Source organism: Pipistrellus kuhlii, unplaced genomic scaffold (assembly GCF_014108245.1).
Source record: "Pipistrellus kuhlii isolate mPipKuh1 unplaced genomic scaffold, mPipKuh1.p scaffold_m20_p_27, whole genome shotgun sequence".
Classification (NCBI taxonomy): Eukaryota; Metazoa; Chordata; class Mammalia; order Chiroptera; family Vespertilionidae; genus Pipistrellus; species Pipistrellus kuhlii.
The window spans coordinates 6,643,745-6,669,061 of NW_023425526.1; the positions used below are offsets into that span (position 1 = coordinate 6,643,745).

Genomic DNA, 25,317 nt, shown 5'->3' on the forward strand with positions numbered 1-25,317 from the left:
AGACATGCCCCAGAGCCATCCCACGTGTCCCTCCCCGACACCTATCATGCACCATGGGGTTCCTCAGCCTGGACTGTGCCTTCTCACAATCCTGGACCATGGGGGATGTCAGGGAGCTGGTTTTGGCCAGATTCTGCTCATAGCAGGAGCTGCCTCCTGGTGGTCAATGTGCTCCCACAGGAGGAGTGCTGCTCAGCTAGAAGTGGGGCTCACAGCTGGCAAGCATAGCGGATGGTGAGAGCCTCTCCCCCCAGGCCGCAGTGCTAAGGATGTCCAACTGAGACTTAGGCCCGCTCCCCTAAGCCATCAGTCAGACATCCCCCAAGGACTCCCGAGCTGGGAGAGGGCGCAGGCCCGGCTGAGAACACCGCCCCCCCCCCCCCACACACACACAGTGCACGAATTTCATGCACCAGGCCTCTAGTCATTGTATAAATTAATGAAAATTAGTCTTGTTAAATCCTTTTCCTAAAAGGCAGGGTTTCATTCTTCATTTTTGTTTGAAAGATTCACCCACAGACCAGTCTGAAATGTGCTCCTCTGTCCCACCATGCAGCTCTCCTCGAGCCTGTCCGCTAAGCAGTTTCCTCTCAGCTCCACACAGCAGCCACTCCAAGGCTTCCCGACCACAACCTCCCTCTTACCCCTTGCCCCCTCTTTTCCCCACCCACACCCCACTGGGCTCTGCAGGGAGCTGGGGGCTTGACAGGCACCTCCTCCTGACCTATGGCTCACTTCAGGACCCTGCCCCAGCGTGCTCCAAGCCCTTCCCTCCGTGCAGGTGCCCCCACCCGGGGGCTGGTCACATGGGGCTTGGCACAGGGGGCTGGGCACAGGGGGGCTGGGCACAGGGGGGGCTAGGCACAGGGGGGCTGGGCACATGGGGCTGGGCACAGGGGGCTGGGCACAGGGGGGCTGGGCACATGGGGCTGGGCACAGGGGGCTGGGCACAGGGGGGCTGGGCACAGGGGGCTGGTCACATGGGGCTGGGCACAGGGGGCTGGGCACAGGGGGGCTGGGCACAGGGGGGCTGGGCACAGGGGGGCTGGGCACAGGGGGCTGGGCACATGGGGCTGGGCACAGGGGCTCCCTCCTTACCTAGGTGCTCACAGCTCTGCAGCCCTAGTGTGCGCAGCAACCAGCCTGCCTCCCAGCCCCGCCAGCCTCCCAGCCAGAGTCACGCGGCTCCACCCACTGCCAGAGCTCTGGGACCGCCACCTGCCGCCGCCCCAGGCCCACGCCTGGATCCCAGCAGCCTTCCCTCCCTCCCCCCGCCCCCTCTCGCCCCTCCTCCCGCCCCTCCTTCCCAGCGCTCCACCGCCCACTGAGCCACCCGCTTCTCTTCCTGCCAATCTCTGTCCTCTTCTCTGCGGACTCTCCGGGTGCCTCTCCCTCCCCGCACCCACCGGGCCCTCTGCCCGCCCGGTCCTCCTGCGCCCAGCCCGCCGCCCAGGTAAGGACCGCCCGCTGCGCCCCCTCTCCCCGCCGTGCCCGCCGCAGGCAGGCTTTCCGAAAACAGAACCGTTTCAGACGGTAAGGGGGTGCCGCCTGCGGGGCTGCTCCTGGGGACCCTGAGGTGGAAGGGGAGGCGGGACCGGCATCGGGTGACCTGGATCTGAGGCTCCAGCGGCTGGGGGGGAGCTGCCCCTGGGCTGGGGGTGGGGGGTGGGGGAGGGGGGCAGAGCCGCCCTCTGGCCCCAGCAACACCCCCAGGTGCCCGCTGTCCTCCCCAGTGAGGAGGGGCACACCCACAGGACACCCACAGGTGTGCGGGCAGCAGACAGCAGCGCGCCCGGTGCTCCCTCTCCGCGGAGAGGCTCGGAGCACACAGTCCCGCCCTCATGGATGTGACACCGTCATTAATGGCCAGGAAACCGGCGAGCAGACATAAAAATGCATGTCAGTGAGTGGAAAGCGCTATAAATAGGAAAACCAAGTGAGGGGTCCAGGGAGGGGACGCCCTGAGGAGCAGGAGGCGGGGGTGCCTTGCCATAAGGAGGAGTGCTGTGAATCCTTCACAAGTGGGTCCTGGGTAACTAGTTGGGAAAAATAAGTGATGTTGACCAAACAAGAAAAGGATATGTTAGTGGATGAAACAAATTAAATGTGAAAACTAAACCATAAAAATAAAGAAAATACAGGTAAGTATGCATTTGACCACTGAGGGGAAAGGCCTGTCCTAAATGATAACGTACTTGGGAAAGTCACAAAGCAAAGGCCCCACAGGGGTGGCTGTACAAAGTAAACTCTTCCAGATTATAAAACATCGAATGACGAATTAAAAGGTAAACTAAATGACAGTCGTAGAAAACACTAAACTTCTAAAAATGGACAAAAAGCATGAAAGGACAGTTCATAAACAGGAAACTAGCTACAAAGTGCATGACTAATGCTTTGCTTTCTTTATACCAATAGAAATGCATATAAATCATGAGCTACACTGTTCTGATCTGAATACCTAACTGAAGAATGAGAATGCTCAGTGCTTACTTGGGTGTGGTAGGCAAATAATGAATTATTGCCCCAGTTCTGGGATGCTGTATGCATTTAAATGTTCAAAATGTATTCTTCGTGCACCAAGAAAGTAAGAACTATAGATAAGTAATAATAGCTAGCCTCTAAGTGGCATTTATTATTCGCCAGGCATGTTGGAATAGCCATTTCTGTGACCTTCACACCAGCTGTGGGCAGTGGTATTGCTCTCCCCTTCCATGGCGAGTAAAGCAAGAGACGAGGGTAACTGGCCTAGCACCATTTAGCTGGTGAGGAGGAAAGCGTGACTGTGAATCCCACCAGGCTGGCTGCGAGGCCCTGTTTCAGAAGCGGACCCCGAGGCCTTCCACGGGAACATGGCTGTGGCCATTTATCATGAAATACATGCTGGAATTATAACTTGCCCGTGTGGAAGAATGTGGTGTGACAGTTAAACGGGGTTGACAGAGATTGCTGCGAAACAGGAAAATGCAGGATAGGAAATTATTTAAAGGTATCTTTGTTATTTGAAAACATATAAAGTACAAGAAAGCACACTAAGGTATTAGACATGTTGGTATTATTTTCTTTTCAATCTTCGTTTTATACATATCCTATAATTGGCATCTATTACTTTAGAAATCAGAAACATTTTTAAAAAGAAAGAAAAGGAAGAAAATTTAAAATTATGTAAAGGCAAGAAATAATATCAACATCCAAGTAAACTACTTGATGTTGATATTATTAGAAAAATCTCCAGAATTTCCACATGCAAGAAATTTAATATTCTATCCTCTTACATATATTTTATAATGATATTTTTCAGAATAACTTTTCTTTTAGAAATTAACTTTAATTTAATATCTTAATCTTTTAAATCTGCAACAAATATATTAGAAATTTTATATATACATATGCATAGAGTAGGGCAGATACCCACTAATTTGTATACTGGAATCTTAACATGTTTCATATTGAAACTGAGTTAAGTCATCAGAATGATGAGTCATCTCATAATAACTTAATCTCTCAGGAGACCTTGAACATTTAAAAAACCGCAGACCAAGAAAGCAGCAGCGCTCTTCAAGGCGGCCTTAACCTTAGCCAGAGGAAGCAGCCTTTTCCTTCTACCCTAGATAAAAGAACAGATAGCTAACAACAAACGTGTGTGCGTGTGCATGCGCGTATGAAGGGGCTGCTGTAAGTCACAGAAATATTCTAATTTCATTATGAACAGTTGGTACTTTCCATACTTCCTTTACATTATTGATTATTGTCTCTCGGAAATGACATCAAGTACTTGGCGATTTATTCATAAAGATTGATGTAAATGGCTTGGCAGCTTAGCCATTGAATGTTATTCAGAATGTGGGCATTTATGGGTTTTGTTGTTGTTGTTTGTGTGTGTTTTTGTTTTGCTTTGTTTAGTGAGGGAGGTGAGTTGTAACTGGTGAGAGAATTACTTTGGGCTGAGAGGCTTCATGCACCCAACCCAGGAAGTCTTCACAAACATTAGCTCTTAGATTGCTCAGTAATTTTGGAGACGGACATTCTTACCATCTCCATTTTGGAATGAGCAAACAGACAGACTTTTAAGTAACTTGCCCAAGGTTGCACAGTTTGTCATGTGCCCCAGAGACAAATCCCTTTCCATAATGCTGCGCATCCTCAAACAGTAATTCGAGGTGTCTGGTATAAAAGAAGCATGGGATGGCTGACCGGCTGGCGTGGCTCAGTGGTTGAGCATCAACTTATGAACCAGAGGTCAAGGTTCGATTCCCAGTCAGGGCACATGCCTGGGTTGTGGGCTTGATCCCCAGTAGCTGATGTGGAGGAGGCAGCAAATCAATGATTCTCATCATTGATGTTTCTATCTCTCTTTCTTCCCCATTTCTCTCTGAAATCAATAAAAATATTTTTTAAATAAAAGAAACATGGGATTATTTATAAAAAAAAAAACACAAACAAACAAACAAACAAAAAAACCCTCAGACCTGGTATAGGAGCCCAAACGCACCCTTCCTATTTATTCTACTTCTAAATTCGTAATTAGTAGGACAAAAACTTGGGTTGGAGTAAGATCGAAAGACAACTCAGATTTGAGTTTTTGAGTCTGTTTCTGTCTGGAATGTATGCAGTTCCCACTTTGTCTCTCCATTTTCCTAAAATAAACACATATGGGCAAATGAGTGCAGAAATATGCACACACATCCACATACCTGTTTCTCATTAATGAGTATCGATGAATTCTTACGATGTGCTAACCATTGTGCTGAACTTCAGGGAGACAGTTATGTAAAGTAGACTTTGTTCCTAACTTCTGCAACTTGTGTTCTGAAGAAGATGGATGAGAGAAAACAACAAATGGAACACACACACACACACACACACACACACTCCTACGGGGGCAGGATGTCAAACATATTTCAGTAGGTTGCAGATTTTCTATTAATACAGTTGTCCTCAACTTTGTTCTTGGAGGCAAGATTTAGTAGACCAGGCCTAAAACACATTAGAGAATTGTATTACCAGGGATTTCTTTCAATGCCAAACTTCATTGAAATTTTATTAATTCTACTTGCCTGAAAGTTCCAAGAAGACTTGGTGAGTAGACGGAGGTCTATGAACATTTTCTGGGTCCATTTTTAAAGCTCTGTGTGCCAGAAGATGTTTCAAATATGTTTTTATGTGAAAGTTCTAACAACCTGACTTACTCTGTTTTCCAGGAAACCTTTTTGAAGCAGAACCCTAAAATATGCAACTGGGACAACTGTCCTTGACGCTTTTGGTTCTTATGTTTAGGGACACCTCAGGTAAGTCATAGCAAGGTTTAGCTGCTTATTTTAGGAGGTGGCTATAGAAGATGCTGAATTTATTAAAATTAACGGGTGATTTTAAGTTTAGAGAGTTACTTAATGTTTTGGTGTCTCTGCTCTGGCACAGAGACTAAACACCCACAGGAGTGGGATCAAATAAAGAAACATATGGCTTTGTCTGGAAAGAAGAAAAGGCGGCCCCTGAGTTAATGTAGAGAGAGCAGTGTGAAACCTTACAGCCTGAAATAAATTACATTTGTCTGATGAGAATCTACTTCTTGTTGTTTGAAACTGAATATGTCACAGGTGACTTTTTACTGACTTTTAGAACATTTTACACAAGTTATCTCCTTCCCAAAATGAAGGCAAAGTCCCATGCCATAATTCAGGGCATGAAGGATGTCCGTGGGAACACCTCACAAATATTAAGAAAAATATTCTAGTCAGAGCAACTACCAGTATATATGAAAGACACACCTTAGGCCAGGGAAGTCAAGGAAGCTTTATGGCAGGTGTGGAATACCAATTTTAATTTATTAGCAGTGACTGCTTGATCACTTTAAAAAAATATTTTAAATTGACTTTTAGAAATAGAAGAAAGGAGAGTGAGAGAGAATCATCCATGAGATGGAAACATCTATCAGCTGCCTCCTGCATATCCCCTACTGGGAATTGAGCCTGCAACCTGGGCATGTGCCTGACCAGAAATCAAATCTCAGTACGTGGGATGCAGCATCTGTACCCACCACCATGCCTACCAGGGCAGTTGCTGGCTGAGTAGACTGGTTGAGTGCAGAAGCCCCTCTGAAGTCTTTGGGTTTCTGGCATCTTCTCTACAAAGACTCCTCAGTAAGGATGTTTTCGGGGAGGTGTGGCAACCCTGTCTTCTGTGGCTCCCCATGTGAGGAAGTTGTCGTGTACAACACTTTTAAGAAATTACACTGCAGGTGCCTTCTCCCGGGGCGGGGCCAGCCCTGCCTCCTCCTGGGGAGGGCCTATGGTTTCTCTGCCCTGGCTGATGTTCTGGAAATGCCTCCACATCGGGAAATCGCCAATGTCACCGTGCGTTTGATTTTTTCTTTTATTTTGCTAATCTTTTGAAGAAGCCTGTACTACACGTCCTCATATTAATGCCCTTGAAGGGGAACCTTTCTTTCTGAAATATTGCTCATCAATCCCTGAGAATGAATCAAGCACCACAAAGTGGCTCAAGAGCAATGGCTCACATGGACAAGCTGAGCTCCGCCCAAGCAGTTCCCCCAGAGTGACTATGCATGGCTATGCTTTGGAGTTTTGGCCAGTTGAGTTGGATGATAATGGATCTTACTTTTTCCAAATGGGGTGAGTATCCTGCTCTTCGCATTAGTGCATTCCACGGCACTCCAGGACTTGGTTCATATAAACAGTGGACAGTAATTTGAAAGGTCAGATATCCCAAGCACTGTGTTTGTCCTACTCTTCTTGCAATCAGAAACAAATACTTCATTATTGAAGAATCAAACTAGATGTTGCCCCTGTGTTTATGTTCTTAATGGTCTTAATGAGATGAAGACGATGAAAGGAGATTGCCTTTAAATTGTTTCCTTTTAGGGTGTTCTTGCCAAAGGTGAGTGGAGGCTGTGGCTAGAGCGGAGTGTGTGGCTGGGCTGGGACAGACTGTGTGAGCGAGAACAGGGCCAGTGCCTGCTCCCGGCAGTGCGGGCGCGGGCGGAGGGGGTGACGGGTATAGGTGCACCCGGTCTATCCCCAGGTGTTTGCTGAGGCCGGTGACAGTGGTGGAGGAGGTGTGTGTGGCAGTGGATGGCAGAGCTCTGCCCAGGGTCGGGGGAGGGGCGCACTGAAGGGCCTGGCACAGCCTTCTCCTGGCCCAAGCCTGCTGGCTCCCAGAGTCAGAACTTGTCCAGGGAAGGAGAGAACCGCTGGACGTGCTAGCTGCTGAGCGCTCTCTGTCCTTGTTTGATGGGAGTGGGGGGGGGCGGGTGCTGGAGAAGGAGTGCTCTGTGACGGGATTGCTGCCGACATGGCGGTCCGTGTTTACCGACTACTTTGGCAATCTTGTGTATGTACCGAGGTGTCTGTGTGCATGTGTTTATAGAGACCTGAGACCGACCTATAGGAAACAGCTCAGGGCCGGTGCCAGTGTGGGAGCACCTGGGGTGAGTCCTGGCGGATGGGCGCGGTGAAGGCAGTGAGAGGCCCAGTGAGCCAGGGTCACTCCAGTGGTTTTAGGGGTGAGGACACTGGTTTGTTTTTACATGTAGGCACCCAAGAGTCAGAAAGAAATTCAGGACTCTTGTTTTTTAACCCAGGAAACGTATGTGACCTTTCAGGAGACCTGATTCCAGAAATGAGTCACAGCCGGACTTTTCAGGGTGTCGGAGCGTGAGCGTGGCCAGCACGCACCCCAGCCTGGGCCGGAAGGAGCCTTTGAGCGAACAGGGCACAGGGCACGGGAGGGGCCCCTCTCCCTCGCCACACACAGACGGACAGGGACAGGGCATGGCTGTCTCCCACACGGAAGGTGGAGAGCACGCCTGCATCAGGGGGAGAAGTGGGATCTGAGTCTGGTGGCAGAGGGCGCGGACTGGAGGCCAGGAGGAGCCGGCAGCCCAGGCGCTCAGGGGTGGAGGCCGGTGAGTGAGACAAGACTAAGCGGGGGGAGGAGGGGTGGGAAGAGCAGGCTTGACCGTGGCTTTGAAAGTGAGTGGGAACCTTGAATGCACAGACTTTCTGAAGGTGGCTCAAGTGCCGTGTGTGCACGTGGAGCGGGCGCCTTGCAGGTGAGCGAGGCCCATGGCCGCTGAGGGACCTGTCCTGCGGGCCCCGCTCCCGGGCCGTCCCCTTAGAGGTGCAGCCTGGCGTCTCCAGGAAGCACTGGCTGGTGGTCACGGTCCCCTGGAGGCGCCCCTCCACTCTGGCAGCGAACCCCTGGGCCAGGAACGTTCTCAGGAGGAAACCCCCTGAGAAGGAGGATGCAGGCGCGTCCTTGCGGTCAGAGTCAGCGTGAAGGCGCGGGCACAGCGGTGGGCTGCGCGGCCTGGCGAGGGGCCGGTCTCTCCCACCCCTGTGTCGCCGGGGTGGTTCTCGCACCCGGATGACTGGCCCTGGCCGGGCCCTGGCCGGGCCCTGGCCGTCACCCTCTGGGTCCGGCTCAGCCGCAGCTCCCGTGGCTCCTGGAGACACAGGGCGGCCCTGTTTCAGACGAGGCCTGGGGTGCAGGGCAGCAGGGGAGAGCTTGCTGAGGGACAGGGCCGAGGGCTGCAGAGCAGGAAACAGTCTGACCTGAAGCTTGGGGCGGGGTCATCAGCTTCCCAGAGAGACCCCCCACCAGCCCGCCCAGGGCAGCGGCCAGCAGGGAGCACCGGCCACGCGGGCGGGAGAGGCCGCAGCTCCACACTGCCATGGCCCTGACCCTCCTGTAACCCAGGACCAGGAAGGCCTGCCCGCGCCTCTGCTCCCAGCCCCGCCCGTCCTGTATAAATTCACACGCCGGGGAAGGGCCAGGCTCGCACTGATGGTCATCACACAGTCTTTGCCAAAATCCTCCGGCCTTCAGGACCAAAGAGACGGGGTGCCTCCCGGCCCAGGGCCTCCCAGGCGTGTGCCGGGGAGATGCTGAACTCACTGGGGGGCGAACTTGCTCACTTCCCTCGGAAAGCCCGCCCTCACGTGCAGCCTGGACCAGGGTGCCAGTGGCTCTGGGCAGCCGGAGCCCTCTTGGGCAGACTTTTCACACACACGGGGGAACTGCTGGGTTTGGGATAGGACTCTACATACTGCTTGCACAGTTTAAGCAAACGTTAGATTGCGAACAGTTTTCTTCTAAAAACATTGCAAGATTTCTTTCTTTTAGATTTCTAATTTTTAATCAGAAGGAACAACAATATCTATTCAAATAAACGCTCATCGAGGCACGTAAGTGCTAAGGGACCCGCTGAGGGCAGCCCACATCACAGTGAGAGGAAAGCATTGGCCTGTGGCTTCGCCCTAAGGGCCCTGAGAATTCAGACTTCAGAGAGCAGGTCTGGCCTCAGAAGACACCGCCCCCTCCTGTCTTGGGTTAAGAACCCCTGAACTTGTTCATTGCCAAAATCGCTGATATTTAAAAAATTTCTGGTCTGCAATAGGCTGTGTGTGTGTGTGTATGTGTGTGTGTGTGTGTGCGCCACGTGTGTGTGTGTGTGTGTGTGTGTGTGCTGTCAGACCTGCTCAGGTTTATCTTTTTCCCGCCTTCTTCCCCCATCCCATGACAGTTACATTTCTTGCTACGCTGAACCTAAAAGAGCAGAGCAGAGTTTGGGCATCAGTAAATGAGTCTCTTTATACAAAAACAGGAAAAAATATTTGTTGCATTGGTTACTCAGTGATGGTATTTGCAAAGTCCCTGTACTAATTATAAAATATTATTTTAAAACCTTTATGTCATAGAAATCAAACTCATGAATGGAGATTAAATGTCATCAGAAGAAGTAAACACAACTGTTTTACTGAAAAACAAGTAATTAGTAAAACTGTGGAAGTTGGGAAGGCTTTGCAGGTGGACTGTAACCATAGTTACTATCAAAACCTGGTCAACAGAACGGCACTGTATAAGGTAACACTTTCAAAATGTTTTAACTTCTGACCTGGTAGAAAAGACGAAATTCCCAAATGAGGGTCTGGTGGCTGTGGAGCATTTTGTTCTGGGGCCATATGAGCTGTGTGACTTCAGGCAGGCAACTCACTGGCCTCTCTGAGTGAGGTGGCCGCCAGGGCTGCTGTGATGAGAGAGATTTGTATACATACATGTATTTTACATATACACATGCATTTGTATACTCACATGTATGCAAATACAATATACACGCATACATAAATAGCATGCGCGCACATGTATAACCCAGATTATATTATTTCTGTAGAAGCACAAGCGTGAAGGCCGTGGTTGCGTTGCACAGCTGAGAGAGGCTGGTCTGAACAGAAGACCCTGGGAAAAATGAAACCAATTTCCTAGAAACTTTTGTTTGTTCCTTTTGCGTGAACACTGTGTTTTTCAAGGACAGCTCTTATGCAAAATGTTTTCTAAATGTCTGAGCCAGTCTGCAGTGGACTTGACCCCATTTCCTGCCGAGCGTGCAGATGTGTGCAGCACATGACATGTGAGGCTCGGCGTGCGGGTCTCAGCAATCTCCACACGCAGACAGTGGCTTAGAGGATGGAGCTGGGTGCTCGTAGCTGGACATATGACCTCGGCTCAGTTTCCCAACCTGTTTACACATCCTGACCTCCTTGAGGGAGGGAGCAAGGAAGCTGATTCCATAAACAACTGACAGGAAAAAAGTAAGAGTCGTTGATATTTCAGAAGGGTCAGTTTGAGTTCATAAACATTCGGTGTCCACAGAAGCAATCCCTGCCGCCAGATCACATGGGTGCCTCCCACCCACGCTGCGCCCTCTGCCAGGGGCCACCAGCTGGGCCGCTCTGAGAGAGGAGCTGCGGGGACAGGGGCACACAGTCAGGATCAGCAGTTCAATTCCTTTTTCCCCAGCTGGTTCTGAGGTGGCTTCATAACCTGCCTGAGTGAAGAGGATTGCCAAGGTGGCGTTCCTGTTGTTAATCCCTCTGACATAGGTGGAAGTGTGAGATGCAGAGGCGTGTGCGCGCGTGTGTCTTGGACTTGAATAGTCTCCACGCATTTCCAATCAGGCACTGTCTCCTGGTGCAGGACATCGAACGGGGTGTCTGCTAAGTGCTCCGTCCTTGGAGCCACTTGCTCCCGTGCCCCTCCCCTCCCCCTGTCATTATGTAAAATTTTGAGTTCTTATAACATTGCTTTTACCTAAAATATTTTAACTTGCTTTTTAAAAACAGGACTGTGAGAAGATAGAGAACAATAAAAACCCATCTTTAAAGAAGAATGCAGAGTTTAAAGACCAGGGGTATTACACCTGCATGTTTTTCCTTCATCACAACGGAAAATTATTCAATGTCACCAGCACCTACAAAATAACAATAGTTGAAGGTAAGAGAAATTTTAGATCTGGGAGGAAACAAATGAGACTATTTTTTCTCCTAAAGCAGTACAGGAAGCTAGAGGCAAGCTAGTGGGCGCTGGGGCCACACCACTCACTGGAACGGAAGGCTCCCAGCCTTGGGGCTGTGCTCTCTGCCTGAGATTCCTGGGGAGGGGAATTAAAGCTCATAAAGGCGAACTTCCCTGAGTCCATTCCCTTACTCGGTATTTGAATAAGTTGCCAGTCTTTTTTTGTGAAGCATATGTTTTCCCTCGACAAACATTTACTGAGGGTGCCTGCATTTAATAACTTCTGAGCACTGGAGGGTGGGAGCAGGGACACGGGAAAGGAAGTGAGTAACATAGTCTCCCAAGAGCCTGATCTTACCAGGAAAGTGGTGAGCCTCACCGAGCTACAAGCTGGGTGAGGATGCCGATCGCCTCACAGTCAAAATCCTGGGGTAACTTCTGGTTTTCCCAAAACTCAACTACTGACAGCTAGGTCTTGGAGAGCAGCCTTACTTATAACACATATTTTATATGTCATATGCATTCTGTTCTTACAATTAATTAAGCTAGAGGGAAAGCACTGTATTAAGAAAATCCCAAGGAAGAGGAAGTGCATTTGCTGTATTTAGTGAGAAAGTCTGCATGCAAGGGGCCATGCAGCTCGGACCTCATTGTTCAGGGCCAGCTGCTCAGAGCCTGGAGTCACCGGAGGGCTGAGAGCGAAGAGAGGCGAAGGGGCTGCCGCCCATTCAGGCTCCGGGTGACGGGCGGCAGGAGGCCGGAGATTGAGGAGAGGGTGCCAGGAGCCAGGCCTGGGTGGGAGGGTGCAGTTTGGAGATGATGGCTCTCGCTCTGGTTTATCATGAACCCAGTGCACACAGTGGAAAATCTCAAGCCTGGGCTTTTGAGTGATGGAGGCTTGAGAGAGGACGTGATTAACCTTTCCCGGGGAAGCTGTCCCTTGCGTGGCCCAGGACAGCTCGTCCAGTGCGTCTGGGTGATGACCATGGACACCACCAGGTCCCAGAGGCCCGGATTGTACTATTTGGTATTGAGTCATTTTCCCTGTTGAGTCCAACAAGCCTCATGAGCCTCTCTTCGGTGACACACCGATGGGCTGGCCCCTCCTAACGTGCTTCCCCTCGACATGCCTCCCGCGTCTGTAAGACTCTCGTGGCGCCTCACTCCCCAGCGGGGACTCAGGAAGCAGAGCAGCTGGGCTGCGGCCACATGATCCTCTTCGTGTTACCTACCCACTGACGTAGCTGTGCTGCATGCATTGCTCACCATTCACCTGCCACACGCCCGCTGTCCCCTCACAACAGAAATCACTTCTCCAATGGTTCTGCAAATGGGAGTCTAGCAAGGTTTGACCGGGATAAAATCAAAGTCTGAGAAGGACTGCGTTCCTGTGGAGATCCTGGGGTGCCAGAATGGAATCAGCTCATGGCTCTTCCAGCAGCCCCGGGTGAATTAAAACTTGTTTGTGGCTCGGATGCCTCCTAGGATTAGTGAGCCTCATTCCACAAGTCTAGGCTCTTAGCCTCCCTGGCCGTTTTCCTTTGGCTGGTGATGTTTGCACCATGCTTCTAGAGCTGGACAATCACACTTCCTAATCCACTCAGCAGGCATGTACTAAGCACCTCCTATGACCAAGTGCCAGGCGTCTGTGTGGGAGATGGAAGGTGAGGGATCAGTTCGATCCCTTCTTTCCAAGAACGTCTCATTCTACTGCAGAGGCAGACACGTGACCACGCTCTGGCAGCAAGCCGAGACAGGAATGAGAGTATGGACACACAGGTGGAGGCACTGGAGCCGAGTCCTGAGGGACAGCTGGCAGCCCCCGAGAAGACCCAGCCCATGCTCTCCCTGACTTGGCACCATCTCAGTGCCTCACTCCCATCCCGCACTGCCCCCTGACTAGGAAGTATCTTGACCTCCCCTGAGGACATGGGACACTGAGCTCCGTGGTCGGTGTGGAGCAGGATCACCCATACCCCGTCAGGCTGTAGGTCTCTCAGCCGCCAGGACCTGAGCACGGGGTCTTGAGTCAGATCTCTCGCGTTTCCCATGCCTCAGAGCCGCCCTGTGTCCTGGCATGGGCTCCGGGCTCCTGCCTCACATCCCAGCCCAGGAGGCGGCTCTTTGGGGTCGAGTCAGCTCCCCGGGGATTCCAGACCTGCCCTGCGAGCCCGGATCTCAGAGGAGCCAGACCTGCTGGGGGTTCCCTGCCCTAGTTTCACTCTCCAGTTCCTGCCCACATGCGGCTCCACCCGCTTCTCCCTGGCACCTGCCCTGCCCGGTGAGAGTGAGGGGCGTGGGCAGTGCTGCGGGAGCCTTCCCCCCTCCCCCTCATTGAGGGCCGGGAGGGCAGAAAGGCCGCTCCGGACTTAGGTGTAAACGTCCCCAACACCAAATGTGCACCAGGGTCAGCCTGGGGGTACAGTGCCATCACAGGAGCAGCAGGCCTCGATCCTGTACTGGCCAGGTGTGACTGGCTCTGAGCTCTGCAGTGAGCAGCCGCTTCAGGTGGTCTCAGGCATCCTCAGCAGCTCCGGGGGTCCTTCCTGAGAATAGCCAAACTAGAGGGGAGCATCTGGGGGGAGAGGGGCGGGCAGAGGTCACCGAGGGAGAGAAGGAGAGCTGAGCCTGGGGAGAGGCACCAAGGCAGAGGCTGGGAGGGAGTGGAGGAGCCCCCCCCGCCCGGGGGGGGGGGGAGGGGAGGCCCAGCAGGAGGCACCGGTGGCCTGGCCTCCGTTCCCCCATGAGCAGCTCCCCCCCTGCTCCCTTCCACCGAGCACAGCAGCAGAGGCCGGGGCTTGACTGGAGGGAGAGCTAACGGTGAGCTTCCTCAGCCCTGTGCGCCCAGAGGGGATGGAGTAGTCCCCGCACCATCAGGTAATGCAAGCAGGACTGAAAGGGAGGCCGCGGTGGCCGGGTCTGTGCGGGCGGAATGAGTGGATTGGACCACCGGGCCCTCACCTCGGCCTCCCCCGCAGGAGCAATGCCAACACACGTTTCCTTCTCGCCTCAGGCCCCAGCACTGTCATTCCAGTCATCCTCGGACCCGAGGTTCGCCATGTGGAAGTGGAGTTAGGTATGCTCTCACATGCTATATCTGCACCCATGAATGGCCTTCAGAGTCTGCCACGGCCAAGCCTGGTCCTTATGGTCAGCGCTGTGTGTAACACACCGCACACGCAGGAGGAACCCTACAGAAGCAGCAGCCGCCATGGGCTGGGTGTTGCCAATTAGCTGATTGAAAAGAACAGCCTGGGATGGCCTGTGGTTTGCAAATCAAGGTTTTAGTCACCCTGCTTGTGGCTTCTCTCTGACAGTTGCCATGGTTGTTTTTAAGTGTGAAAACTCAGTAGGAACGTCAGGGACCTTATTCAGACTTGTCTGACTTGAGTGTCTGATTAACGAATTGAGCCCTGACTTGACTGCGCAATCCGGAATTGTCTAGAGAGATCTGGAGGGGTCAGCATCTTCTTTCGAAAAGAAAAGGAAAGAAGGAAGGAAGGAAGGAAGGAAGGAAGGAAGGAAGGAAGGAAGGAAGGAAGGAAGGAAGGAAGGAAGGAAGGAAGGAAGGGAGGGAAGAAGACATTTACAGTGTACACCAAGTTTTCGGTGAGGTGATTGAAATATGCTAATGAGTTAAATTCCTTAGCATCTTGGAGTCTTTCCGCGTCAGGAAGAAGTGACTGGAGCTCAGAAAGGTTCAGTGTTTGTCTGCGAAGCCGTGGCCATGGTGTAGGCGGGCTCAGGCTGCTGGTCTGGGCCCACCCGGCCGCGGGCCGGCTGCTCACCACACGCTCTGTGCTGCTCGGGCACCTGCTGCTGTGTTTGTGGCTTCCTGCTTTCTACTTTACTGCTTTATTAGTTTTCTCCTCGTTTGGGGCTTAATTTGCACCTCATTTCCATTTGTCTGCACAGAGAGTTAGGGAGTTATTTCCAGTTACTTTCTCTTGCAGTATATGCAATTTCAGCTCTATTTCTCTTATCACACCTTTAGCTGTTTGTTCCACAAGTACCGAAACACCAGATTTTCATTGCTGTTCATTCAAAACTTTAAAGAAAGTTTCTCTTATGATTTCCTCTTTCATTTATGGATTTTACTGTCCAAATATTTGGACAATTTTGTAGTTATTTTTCTGTAATTGATGTCCAGTTTAGTTCTATTATGATCCAAGATTATACACTATATTATTTTAATCTTTTGAAACTCATAGTAACCTGCTTAAAGACTAGAATATAGTGTATTTTTAAAATCGATTTCAGAGAGAAAGGGAGAGGGGGAGAGGGATAGAAAAAAATCAATGATGAGAGAGAATCACTGACAGCTGCCTCCTGCACACCCTCTACTGGGATGGAGCCCAGACCCAGGCACCTGCCCTGACCAGGACTGAACTGTGACCTCCTGGTTCCCAGCTCCACGTTCAGCCGCCGAGCCACTCCAGTGGGCGGAATACAGTGTATTTTGATGAATGTTCAAATGCATTTGAAAAAATGTGCATCGTGTGCACGTTTTGGTTTTATCGTCCTGTTAATGTCAAGTAGGTGAAGTTGATAAGTCATTTATATCCTTATTAATCTTTTGTGTGCATTCCTTATCTATTACTATGAGAGATTTAACATATCTAGGATAGCCAATTTGTCTATACATCCTTTAGTTATGTCAATTTTTGCTTTATGTATATTTAATCCTTGCCTGGGCATATTCCTATTGACTTTTAGAGAGAGGGGAAAGGAGAGAGAGAGAGAGAGAGAGAGAGAGAGAGAGAGAGAGAGAGAGAGAGAGAGAGAGAGAGATATCAGTTGCTTTCAGTAGATGCCCCAACCAGGAATTGAACACACAACTTTTCAATGCATGGGATGATGCTCCAACCAACTGAGCCCTCTGGCCAGGGCTTTGCTGTGTATGTGTTGAGGTTATCTGCTGTATTTCTGCTGAGGGCCACCTATGTGTTAATCACTTACTTAACATAAACTTGAAGAGAAACCAATTCGTATTTTGGTGATGAGTTATATGTACCTAATTTCTATGATTGATATGCTTTTCATATTTAAAACAAAGCATGTCTGTTTTCTTTCTAGAAGTAGCAATATATTCGCATTATATATCCATTAGCATATATTGATTATCTTAAGTTAAAACTCTTAAATATGAGTTTCTAAAATCAGAACTTTGGCCCTGACCAGTGTTGCTCAGTGGCCAGAGCACCAACCCATACATGGAAGCGTCACTGGTTTGATCCCCAGACCTGGTCAGGATGCTTATGAGAGGCAACTGCTAGATATTTCTCTCACACATTGATCTCCCTCTCCCTGCCTCTCCCTAAAATCAATGGAGAACATGTGAAAACAAAAACAATAAAATCAGAGCATTGTCAACCTCTCCTAGGAACAGACGTGCAGCTCAACTGCTCCGCTGCGCTGAACGAAAAGGACCTCATCTATTGGACCTTCCGCAGAGAGGACGGGCAGGAGCCAAATGAGCACGAAGGGGAGGAGGTAAAGGCCAGGTGTGTAGACGCCACGTGCGATGGACAGCATCACATGTGTGAGTGTCCCGGCCTCATCCGGGCTGATGTGAACACTCCGGACACCTGAAGAGCTAACGGAATGTTTGGCATAAGTTGTAATTTACGGTTATAATTACAATCCCCACACTCTGTGCAGATTGGGTGGTGCAGAAACTCATTGCTGAGATTTACCTGAGGAAAGAACATCAAGGAGCTCTTAGCATCGCCTCGCAAGAGTAGCCCTAGTCCGCCAGCTGACAGGGACCGAGGCTGAACCTGCGCCTCTTACAAAGGAGTGGCAACCAGCCACCAGTATTCGGATTGGGAAGATTGGGAAGATTCTGTTAAGGGCTTTGTTTTTGCGAATGTGCCAGAGTGAAGGCAGGTCCGGAGCCTGTGACATGTGCAAGTCAGCGTGGGCCTGTGCACAGAGGGTGTCCCCGCCGTGTCCGTGCCTCCTGCGAGCGGCAGGTCTGTGTGCACAGCGGCTCCGCATCCCAGCCCCGCAGGCCGTGCAGCTGCCGGCCGTCTCCACCTGTCCTCACACGCAGGCTTTCTCTGTCTGATGGTTGAAAACGATCCGTCGTGAGACACTTGAGAAATCCTAAAAATCACAGCGAAGGAAATAGTCGTGCAAACGCAGTGACTTGTGTGCTTTGGGAATTGCCTATGACATAGCCACCGGCTCCCGCCCTTTAGAGGCGGCTCGTGGCTCCGTATGGGAGCTGACCTGGCAGCGGTCACCTCCTAAGAAATTAGCAGAGCACTGAGGGATTGTATCAGCTATGGAAGGTTCCAGGGATTGTCTCAGCAAATCAGCAGTCACCTGGATTAACATGGAACACACTGACTATTTTCCTGTCAAAGTCCATTCATGGAAATTAGAAACACAGTGAGAACAGGAAGAAAAAGCGAACAGGAAGTGATGAGGTATAAGCATCTCGGAGGCACTGTTGGTGCAGAACACCTGGGCCACCTCTATTTCTCCATAAGGAGTGGCCAGGCTGCGGAGAACAAACACGCCAAGTGTGTGGCCAGCGTGGCCATTGCTGGTGCGCGGGTACCTCGCTCCTGGCCACTGCTCCCCCGCGGGGGCCACGGAGCCGCGCTCCCCCAGTGCCCATCAGACTCCTGGCGAGGCCGCAGGCCGCTGAGCAGGCTCTAAAGGGGGCTGGAGCCAGCTATGCCAGGAGGTCCCTCTCACTGTGGGGCACCAGCCTCTTAGGTCGTTGCTGGGCCTCTGCGTAGCCGGGGCCTCTCCAGGTTGGTCTGAGTGTCCGAGCGCAGGTGTTTCTATGCTGGTGACGCCGCTCCGCGATGCTGGGGGCCACAGTGGGCACAGCCCCAGGTGGGCACCTGCTGCGAGGGGCGGGGAGGCAGGCTGGGAGCGCTCCGCCTGCCGGAGCCCCTAAGGGCGGGGGCTGCCCTCACCCGGTGTGGACAGTGAGTGAGCCTGAGGCCGAGAGGAGCCTCCTGAGGGGTTGTGGTTCCTGACGCTCACTGGGCAGCGGCCTGGACCTCTCCCTGGCGGTGCTGGCACAGTGTGGTGTAAAATGGCTTTAAACACTGACCAGAATAACAGGGACCGTGGCATTGCCCGGCAGCGCTGTGAGCGTGGTCCAGGCCGCCCTCACAGTGCAGCCACAGCTGTCAGAGGCCTGGCTGCAGGAGCGGAGCGCTGAGCAGGTGGGGAGGAGAACAGGACAGAGATCTAAGAGAGGGAATGTTTCCTGTGTTTTGATTTAGTGCCATGTCCTGCCACGCATTTCCAGTTCTAGGTAGTTGCTCTCGGGGGCTGGCTCCTGGGCAGCAGGTGGCCCTGGGGGCAGGGCTCCGGGGAATGTGCTGCAGTGAACGAAGCGTCTGCTAACTTGCCTTCCTCCCTTACAGGACTTCAGAAGGCAAATGGCATGCTTCAAGAATATTGAGAATTGAGAATATTAATGAAAAAAACCTAAATTTTTCATATAATTGCACTGTGTCCAGCGAGAAAGGCCAAGACACCAAACGCTTCATCTTATTGACAAAAGGTTTGAGAAATGTTGGTTTGGGAAGCCTGGGGATCTGAACACTTGCTGAGGGGCCCCTCAGAGATCACCCCTTTCTCTCTGAGTACGCGAAACTGCTCCCACGAGGTATGCACACAGGGCCAGCCTGGCTGGAACCCCTGGGGCCCAATCCCAAGCAGAGCAGGAGGCACACAGTTCCCCTTTTGTCCTCAGCTCCAATCCTATGTAGAAGCCAGGGCTCAGAGCAGGGAGGCAGGTGGATGGTGAGGAGAGTCCGGGGAGGCAGCCAGTGGGTGTGCACCCCAGGACACAGGGGATTGGGGGTGGGTGGAGCACAGCTCAACATGGATGCAGCCAGGGGCACTGGAGGGGGTGCAGCCAGGGGCACTGGAGGGGGTGCAGCCAGCGGTGCTGGAGAGGGTGCAGCCAGGGGCACTGGAGGGGGTGCAGCCAGGGGCACTGGAGAGGGTGCAGCCAGGGGCACTGGAGGGCCCCAGCCTCCTGCTGCTGGGCAAGCATGGCCAGGGTGCTCATTCCTCAGTGATGGCTAACAGAGGCCTCCCTGCCTCGGGCCAGTCCCCAAACTTGGCGAGTGGACAATGGACGGCCTGGTCAGAGGACCCTGTGAGTTTTTCCTGAGCGGCCTCCATCTCCCACGAATGGCCCACCAATACCTCTGCCCACCAGCATGCCTGTGTGCAGGCGGAAAGCTGTGCTCCCATGACTCCTCACTTACCACTCCCTCCCAGGCCGGCACCACCCACATGCAAGGAAAGACTGGGATCGGAGAGAGAGGAAGAGGGGGTGGGGGGAGTGTGTGCTATCTGGCTTTGGTGAGAAACTGAAAGAGTGAGGGGCACAGAACCTAAGCCTGAGCCCCCCCTCCTGGGTGTGGAGTCCTGGTTCCCGTCCACCACTCACCTGGAGACCATCGGTCTGCCCGCACTCAGGATGCCTGGCACTCCTCACGCTCATTCACACAGGCCGTGCCAGGCTCCGACCGCTCACCCTGACCTGCACCACACGTCACACAACTGAAGACAGCAGAGCCAGACCCCACAGGTGTGAGACCCCAGTGGGGGGTGAGACCCACGGGCGGTGAGGCTAACTGCTGAGCTCAGGCTCCTGCCTCCTGTAGGCTCGTCACGATGCCCTTCCGCCTCAGGGGCACACGTGCCGTGGCCCACCGGCATGTGTGGGGAGGGTTTCCGACATGCTTCCGCTTGCTCATCACATGCCTGGGTTTTTGATGGCTCCCCAGCCACCTCCCCTCTTGTCAGTGCTGATGTCCTGTCCCTGCCACAGAGGGTTCCACCCCGCCATCCCCTCTGTCTGCTCACCGATGGCACCTGGCACAGGCCTCCCACTGCACCATGACCCCGCAGGAGTGTGCGGCCGTGTGAACGTGTGTGTGTGTGTGTGCGCGCGTGTGCGTGTGTATGCATGTGTGTGCATGTGCGCATGTGTATGTGTGTGCGGGGGGGTGTAGATATGTGTGCACATGTTTGTGTGTGTGCTCGTATGTGTATATATGGGTGTGCGCACCCGTGTGTATAGGTGTGTGTGCACGTGTTTGTGTGTGTGTGTGTGCGCGCGCGCGCGCGCACGTGCACGCGCACGTGTGCATGCAGCACAGTCAGGACAGGCCAGCCTTTCACAGGCCAGGATCCAGGGACTGGCTTTATTCGAAGTTCACTTAGCAAATGCAGTCGATTACTTATATCCTAGGAGTAAATGTCACTGGAAAGATCATTCCTAAAATGTGTGCCAAGATGTCAAGAGCTTTATACATTTCTACTTTTTAACCTGAAACCCCTCAGCGTTTAGAACCTGCTCTAGCAGAATCACCAAGCACAAGCATGTGGTCTGTGCAGCTGTTGGATGGAGCATTGGTAAATTTATAAACGTTACAATCAGCCTAAGTACTGGGACATTGTGAAGTATAACTGCACAGGCATAGGAACTGCTCATAATAGACTGCAACGCAAGAAAGAGTGTCTACCCTCTGGCCCCAAAGTCAATATTTTGAGGGAAATAAAAACCTAAAACAAAACATTCTAGCTTGTTAGCATGCCCAACACCCCATTGTGGGATGGTTGTTAAAAAGTGTTTTATAGTTTTTACTCTTTTGAACTATTTTGTATTCTCCATATTGAGCATGCACTGACCCAATCTGAGAACTGCAGTTTCCCCAGAGGGCTTACAGAAAGTGCACTAACATCGTAGGCTGTGCCAGACGCTGTCTCAGCTGCTGCGCCAGGTCTCATGGAACTCCACAGCAGGCAGCCCTGAGGGGAGCAACGAGTGCTGGTAGCTTCCTTACAGATTAAGACACTAAGCATTGAGGGCATCGGGGCGTTTCTCAGGACACAAAGCAGTGCAGCCTCGGGCTGGGAGCCCAGACAGTCTGGTTAAGTGTTTGCTCTCCCAAGACTCCCGCCTCCACTTACGTTCACAGCTGCTGCCAAGGCTTGTGTATTTCACCCAGCATCTTCCAACCCTAGAGCCCCACTGCCCCCCCACAGGGATAGGTGACAATAGGATGCTTTCAGTTCAGGCTCTGAATATCCCTGTGCACATTTCAATCTGTTAAAAATGGGAGTAGAAAGATCACCCCCCAAAACTGAAGGCAGGAACATGGAGCAGCTCAATGGACTGTTGGCCCGACAGCTGGTCAGTGTTCCCGGTGAACGCGGACATCTGCAGGCCGATGGTGGACAGCAATGTCCGTGACTAATTCTTCCCGTTTTCTCCTTCCTTCTAGATCGGAGGGACATCCCAGGCCATGTCTTCACTGGAGGAATGATCACAGCTGCTGTGATCTCAGGGGTAGTTCTGAGCCTAGTGATTGTGGCTGTTATTTGTAGAGTTGACTTGGCTCTATTTTGTAGACATCTCATGAGAAGAGATGAAACATTAACAGGTAACAAATATCGGAATGTTGGGATTTCTTATCCTATGGTTTCATTAGGAAACCTGATAAAAAAAACATTAACCTTCATCTTATTTACAGTAGGTTGTGACTTAATGTGTGGTAGGGGTTTCCAGAGGGAACATGGCTCTGAGTGCATCATTATTATGCCTCCTGTCTATGCCACCTTCTTTGTACTTAGATGCTGCCCCAATTGTCCTCTAATTGTTTCATGTATGTGTATGTCGTGTCCTCCTAACCGCCCTGTGAGATGCCTGCTCCTAGGGACTCAGCATCACTGTTTGCCACCATCCAGGCACCTTGCACAATGTGGCACTCAATAAAGGCCATGTAAGTTGATTTGAACTGTATGATGGCTCTTTATTCTAACCGGCAAAGGAGGCTGATGGGTGCCTGAAGGACTGGCAGGTTTTACTACTGTTTCTCTCTGGGACTCTGTCTAAACAGTTCCCCTGTTTATTAAGAGCAGCAAAAAGTCCTCTAGGTTCCATATAATTACTGAATTAAAATATCAGTCTAACCTGTTGTACTTGCTTTTGTTTTCATGTGTGTGTGTGTGTGTGTGTGTGTGTGTGTATGTATATGATGTGTGTAGGACACATACATTCAAAGCACACTCTAACAAATTGTAGGGAAATTTCTCAGCCTTTCCATGCCTCACCGCACCTCACCTCACCGAAAGTGTTGCTCTTCTGTTAAAAACAAGTCTTGCTGTATAACGCACACTGCTCTGAACTTGCTTCACTCTTCTAAGGATCTCCTGCCATGAGTTTATAAAGTCTCTCATTTTTTATCCATAGAAATAAAACCCTGCAAAAGTTTATTTCTGTGGATATGCCACTGCTTATTTAGTCACCTTTTATATATTTTATTGATTTTATAGGGGAAAGGAGAGGGAGGAAGAGAGAAACATCAATGATGAGAATATCAGTGATCGGCTGCTTCCTGCACACCCCTACTGGGGACTGAGCTCACAACCCAGGCATGTGCCCTGGACTGGAATCAAACCCAGGACCCCTCAATCTCCAGGCTGATGCTCTATCCACTGAGCAACACCGGCTCAGTGTTGATAGACATTGGTTGTTTGTAACCTTCTGTCATTACATGAAGGGTGTGGCAGATGGCTTTGTGCTGTCATTATTTCATAAGTGTGTAGTGTGACTGAAGGAAAAATTCCCCATAGTGGAATTGCTGGAAATACAAAGTTCAGATGCTGTTGTTATTTTTTTTTTAAAATATTGCCAATTTGCCCTCCCCGCTGCTCTCCTACTTCCTGCCTTCACAGGAGGGCACACCTGCTCCCACAGCTCACCCACCACCTGTGGCATCTGGCCAAACGCCAGGTAACAGGGGTAGCTCAGGGTGGTTTTCCTTGCGTGTCCCTCCCTGCGCAGGAGCAGGGGCAGCTTCGAGTTCTCAGAGTCTCGAGGTATTTCCTTTCTCAATGAGCCATTCCTTCCTGGTCCACTTTTTAATTGGGTTGTTTGCTTTGCTTTGCTCCCTTATTTCTAGGAGCAATTTCTATTTTATGGTTGTTAGCCTGTTATCTACAATATGAAAGGCAAATATTGTTCCCAGGTTTATTTGTCTTTTGACTTTCTTATGTGGAATATTCTTTAATGTATTCACATTTATTTTTCTCTTATGGTGCTCTAGTTACAAAGGAATTGTTATATTTTTTGAGATTTTAAAAAATTAATTATTCACATTTACATCTTTTAATTAAATTATATAAAATTAGCAAAGGTAATTAATTTAGCTTTGAACCTGCATGTGAGTGTGATTTTGCTATGGAGAGAGATGCTCCAACAAACTGGGGGGCCTGTTTTTATTTTTTTAATCCTCACCCAAGAAGTGTTTTTATTGATGTTTTATTGATGATAGAGAATCAATAATGAGAGAGAGAAACATCAACCCATTGCCTCCCGTACTCACCCCGACTGGGGATCAAACCCACTACCTTTCAGTGCATGGCTGAGGCTCCAACCACCGGAGCCAGGGCTGATGGTCTGTGTGGGATAGTTTATCGCCAGGTCTCCACAGGCACAGACCAGTATGCATCTCAGAATGGACATTCACTGATATCTCTCTTTCGGTTTTCAACTAAGGTGCTATTTGCCCTCCAGTTGTGAGTGACCCAGTGCACAGATCGCTTTCTAAACTCCTGTTTCCGAGCGGAGAGCTCAGGTCTGAGCGCCCGGGTGGCGCCTGGAGTCGGAGACGTACTCCGTGGCAGTGCTGCTGAGAGCGTGCTCCATGACAGAGAGCGGCCTGCAAAATAAAAATGGAGAAATGAGTGCGAAAATCAAGTCTTTTACATTAGAGCAATTTAATATTGCTGCACTACCCAAGAACATGTTCAGCTATTGGTTTATGAATAATTGAAAATGAAAGAAATCAATCAACAACAACAAAACTAAAGCTAAAACATGGCCACGTTCACAAGAGCTTGTCTAAGAAGCATCCTGACTCTCCGTGGCCCCAGACATCCTCACAGGCTGGTTTCGTTTACGCAGAACAAAATTATCAGCTTCCAATTTGCTTAGCGTGGCACCTCACTGTATTCATCAGTTATTTCAGCCACCAAAGCTTTCATTCCTTGGGTTGAAAAAAGATTTAATATAGATTAGTATATTTGCTAAACCAAGAAGAGAACTGCATAAAAATGAATTTGAAAGCTATATCACTATATAAATTTGACTGATGTATCTTTCCAATTTATTGCAAGTAGTACATTCCGATTATGCAAAAAAATATACCTTGTCACAAAGTGTACTCATTTATTTCTTGCATCTTGATGCCTGTTTCACTCACTGACATGATGGCTCTGCTAATGGAAGCACTAGCTCTCCTCCTAATGCACAGTTCAAGACAGGCTGACAGAACTATCCAGGGACCACTTACTTTATTAACAACTGGCTTTATTTTTCCAACTTGTAACCTACTTTGGATAAGCATGATAATTTTGCAACTTTGATGAAAATGCCCTGTCATTCACATGCATGTCTTCTGAAGAGCGATTGCTTTGCAATACACCCACAGTGGGCTCTGACTCACACTCAGGACAGGAGGCTGCGGGCAGCACTGAAGCAGCTTTTGCCAGAAACGGTTTCTTTGTGAACCTGGATGCTGTGAGGAATGGGGCCAGGCTGTTGAGCACTGGTGCCTCAAATATGTGGGCTCTATGGTTTCGTCTATTAAATTTCAATAAAGGAACTAATATTACTTAGTCTTCAACTCAGAAGCAAACTTATCAGTCCCAATCCTGGACCCGAGCATACATCTGGCTCCTCCATCAGCTAACCAGTTGCCCTGGGATAAGGATGGAGCGCCCCCTCTCCTCTCCTGGCCCCTCACTCGCGTGTTATTTAGAACACATGTCCTTTCAGAGCACTTGTCCATGGGGACTCCGCATTCTCTGACCAGATTATTTTTTGTTTTGTTTGTGTTACACTTTGTTGTGTCTGCTGATGTGTTATTTGTAAACTTTTCAAGTTGTTGCATTCGTCTGCGAACTCGTCTCTGACAAAATGGATAAAGGTAGAAGAAAGACATGTAAATA

At 50.6% G+C, this 25,317-nt stretch overlaps 1 protein-coding gene across 4 annotated transcripts in view; it reads left to right on the plus strand.

The window, feature by feature from the left end:
* The first annotated feature begins 1,338 nt into the window (after window positions 1-1,338).
* The window catches only part of IL18R1 (interleukin 18 receptor 1), a 29,599-nt gene continuing 5,620 nt past the window's right edge, over window positions 1,339-25,317 (plus strand). The window contains exons 1-9 of one of the 4 annotated variants that reach the window (XM_045587292.1): window positions 1,339-1,453; window positions 5,199-5,285; window positions 6,392-6,629; window positions 9,717-9,882; window positions 11,139-11,289; window positions 14,324-14,386; window positions 16,694-16,814; window positions 18,705-18,844; window positions 21,588-21,746. In XM_045587292.1, the coding sequence (XP_045443248.1) occupies window positions 5,228-5,285; window positions 6,392-6,629; window positions 9,717-9,882; window positions 11,139-11,289; window positions 14,324-14,386; window positions 16,694-16,814; window positions 18,705-18,844; window positions 21,588-21,746 (1,096 nt within the window). In that variant the 5' untranslated portion in view covers window positions 1,339-1,453; window positions 5,199-5,227. Of the gene's footprint in view, window positions 1,454-4,890; window positions 5,091-5,198; window positions 5,286-6,391; window positions 6,630-9,716; window positions 9,883-11,138; window positions 11,290-14,323; window positions 14,387-16,693; window positions 16,815-18,704; window positions 18,845-21,587; window positions 21,747-25,317 lie in introns of those variants that run through there. The other 3 variants (XM_036454068.2, XM_036454067.2, XM_045587293.1) reach the window with 3 other exon arrangements.